The following is a 3,382-nucleotide window of genomic DNA, read 5'->3' as shown; positions in this document are numbered from 1 at the left end:
CGATATCTCGTCGTGGTCTTGAGTTCACTGTCGTCGTACGTCTTCAGTTCATCTGCAGATCTTGTCGTCGTCGAGCAACGCCACAGCACCGCCCCAGCGTCGCCGCCGCCCCAGCGCTGTCGCCGCCCCTGCGTCGTCGTCGTCGAGAACTCTTCGCCTTCGTCGAGAACTCTTCCTCCATCGCGCGGCTCGACGGTAACTTTTGCAGTTATTGTTTGATTTTAGTACAGACCCTATAGTTTAAACTACTTTGCACTTAAGTACCCCCTTGTAACAATTAAAGCCAAAAACATTTATGAATTTGCAAATAAGTTTTGATTCTATTCTTTCCATCAAAAAATATTTATATGATTGTTTAAAAACTTATACCAATCCCACCGATAAGTAATTGCTTAAGGAAATTATTGGAACAAATTGACAAGCATTGATCATCATGATCATTATCTAGATTTGGAGAATTCCAATGGCAGACAAGATAGTATTCAAAAGTTCTTTATTCTTAAAACTATGATATTTCTATTATTCACGTACTCCGTCTACATCTCCACTTTCACGTGTTGTCCAAATCCTTACTCAATCCCCGCTCTTTTGACTGCTCACTCAAATGTTCATCGCTACAAGAAATCTAGTATTTAACGACCAAAATTAGTGAAGAGACCAGTTGACCATCATTATATACATGTTGCAATTATATTGGCTTAAAGTACCCTATACATGTTGCAATTATATACCCTATACATGTTGCAATTATATACCCTATACATGTTGCAATTATATACCCTATACATGTTGCAATTATATACCCTATAAATGTGTGGTATTTACTTAAGTTAAATGAATTTTAAATGATTATTTCTTTAGCTATTCAGATGTACTTGTCAAGCTTGGACATACCACTTTCCATTAACAAGTCATTTTGTTAGTTATAATCATAGTTCCTATGTCACATGTGCTTTGAAAGGAAAATGAGTTTTTTTTTACTAATTTGTTCTATTTACTAATTTGTTATATGGTAGTATTTTTGCCTTTAAATTGACCCTATAATTGCATAAATAAATACTTTCTGAATGACACCATATATAGGTTAACTTCTTTGCATTAGAATGACCATATATCTGAACATATGAGTCTCTACATAAAATTAAGCATTTATTTGTGTTTAGTTTTTGAAGAGGTTGAAATATTTTTCAGGAAATTTTAGTACATTGCTTGAAATGGCGCCGAATAAAGATTGGATGGACCTAGTAGATGATGATAGACTTGATCCAAAATATAAAGAAGGGGTTGATCAGTTTTTAGACTATGCATATGAGAAGCTGTTGGATAGTTTTAATGAAAAGGATGAAGACTTTGAAATTCGATGTCCATGTGTTAAATGCAGCAATGTGAAGTCTGGTAATCGTGAGTCGGTAAAGACCCACTTGATTATTCATGGAATTATTAAAAACTACAGATTTTGGTGTCATCACGGCGAAAGACAGGGTGAGTCCATTTCGGAGTTTGATGAAGAACAAGAAGAAATGATAGAAGAAAGCCAGAGTGACGATGAAATGCAAGAAATGATTGGAGATTTATTTCATAATTCAACTGGCGTTGTTGCACCTGATGCCACGTCGAGTCAGGATATTCTTGAGCAGGAACCAGATGGACATGCAAAACAATTCTACAGTCTTTTAGGTGACTCCGAGAAACCTTTGTATGAAGGCTCTAAATGTTCAAAGTTATCTGCTTTAGTGAAACTACTTCACATAAAGAGCCTAAATAGGTGGAGTAATAAATCATTCTCAATGTTGCTCCAGTTTTTGAATGAGGAGCTATTGCCAGGGGAATCAACACTGCCTAATTCGTATGACGAGGCCAAAAAATTAATCCGAGACCTTGGCCTATCATATGAAAAAATTGATTCGTGTCCATTCTCTTGCATGCTGTTTTGGAAAAATGAAGAAGGTCTTGATACGTGTCAGAGATGTGGTGCTTCTAGATGGAAACTTGATAAACATGGAAAAGAGATCAAGCGAAAGGCAAATGGTAAAAAAATACCACAAAAGACATTGCGATATTTTCCTCTTAAGCCACGATTGCAAAGGCTTTACATGTCTTCGAAGACAGCTTCTGATATGAGATGGCACCATGAAAGACAAGTTGAGGACGGAGTGATGAGGCATCCAGCTGACTCTAAGGCTTGGAAAAACTTTAATGAGCTACATGACAGCTTTGCCGAAGAGCCCCGAAATGTTAGGCTCGGTCTTGCAAGTGATGGTTTCCAACCTTTCACAAATTCAAAAGTTTCTTATAGCATATGGCCCGTTTTACTTGTACCATATAACTTACCACCATGGATGTGCATGAAGCAATCTAATTTTATTTTATCTATGCTCATTCCTGGTCCAACTGGTCCTGGAGATGCTATTGACACCTACTTACAACCATTGATAGAAGAACTAAAGGAGTTGTGGGCCTCAGGCGTTCGAACATATGATGTATCTCTGAGACAGAATTTCATTTTACATGCAGCACTAATTTGAACCATTAATGATTTTCCTGCTTATGCAAATTTATCTGGATGGAGCACTAAGGGGAAATTAGCATGTCCTTGTTGTAATAAGCACACTCACTCTATCAGGTTAAAATATGGAGGCAAGCAGAGCTATATGGGGCATCGTCGCTATCTTGATGAAAATCACAGTTGGAGAAAGGATAAGAAATCATTTGATGGCACTAGGGAGAGAGGGTATGCAGCGCCGAAGCTGACCGGAGATGACATCCTTAAGCAGGTGGAAGATCTTATAGGGATCACCTTAACCAATCATCCAGAGAAGAAAATTAAAATATCACACGAAAGACGGGGAGATAATTGGAATAAAAAAAAGTATTTTTTTTTTTGATTTGCCATATTGGAGAACTCTCTTATTGCGACATAATTTAGATGTCATGCATATTGAGAAGAATATTTGTGATAGTCTGCTGGGAACAATCATGAACATTAAAGGAAAGTCAAAGGATAATATCAAAGCCCGTCTCGATTTACAAGCAATGAGTTTAAAACCGGAGTTACATCCAATCCAGAAAGGAGATAAACTTGTGATGCCAGCAGCTTGTTATACTTTATCCCAAGAAGAGCAAAGCAAATTTTGTCGATTTCTAAAGGAGTTAAAAGTTCCAGATGGATTTTCATCCAATATTTCTCAATGTGTAAACCTTAAAGAGCATAAGATTTTGGGGTTAAAGAGTCATGATTGTCACGTTCTTTTGCAGCGCTTGATTCCTATATCGATTCATGGCCTTCTTCCTGCAAAAGTGTGTGAACCAATTATTGAACTTTCCATATTCTTCACTATATTATGTGCCAAGACATTAAGGGTGGATGAACTTAAGCAAATTG

General features: G+C 37.1%; 1 protein-coding gene across 1 annotated transcript; it reads left to right on the top strand.

Annotated features, from left to right (window-relative positions):
* On the top strand, positions 1,215-2,525 carry LOC109833396. Its single transcript, XM_020401053.1, has one exon. The coding sequence runs from the start codon at positions 1,215-1,217 to the stop codon at positions 2,523-2,525; it is 1,311 nt and encodes a 436-aa protein (XP_020256642.1).

Source organism: Asparagus officinalis, chromosome 1 (genome assembly GCF_001876935.1).
Source record: "Asparagus officinalis chromosome 1, Aspof.V1, whole genome shotgun sequence".
NCBI classification, from domain to species: Eukaryota; Viridiplantae; Streptophyta; class Magnoliopsida; order Asparagales; family Asparagaceae; genus Asparagus; species Asparagus officinalis.
Note: the sequence above shows the minus strand (reverse complement) of the source record. Positions and strands in the feature narration are given on the sequence as shown.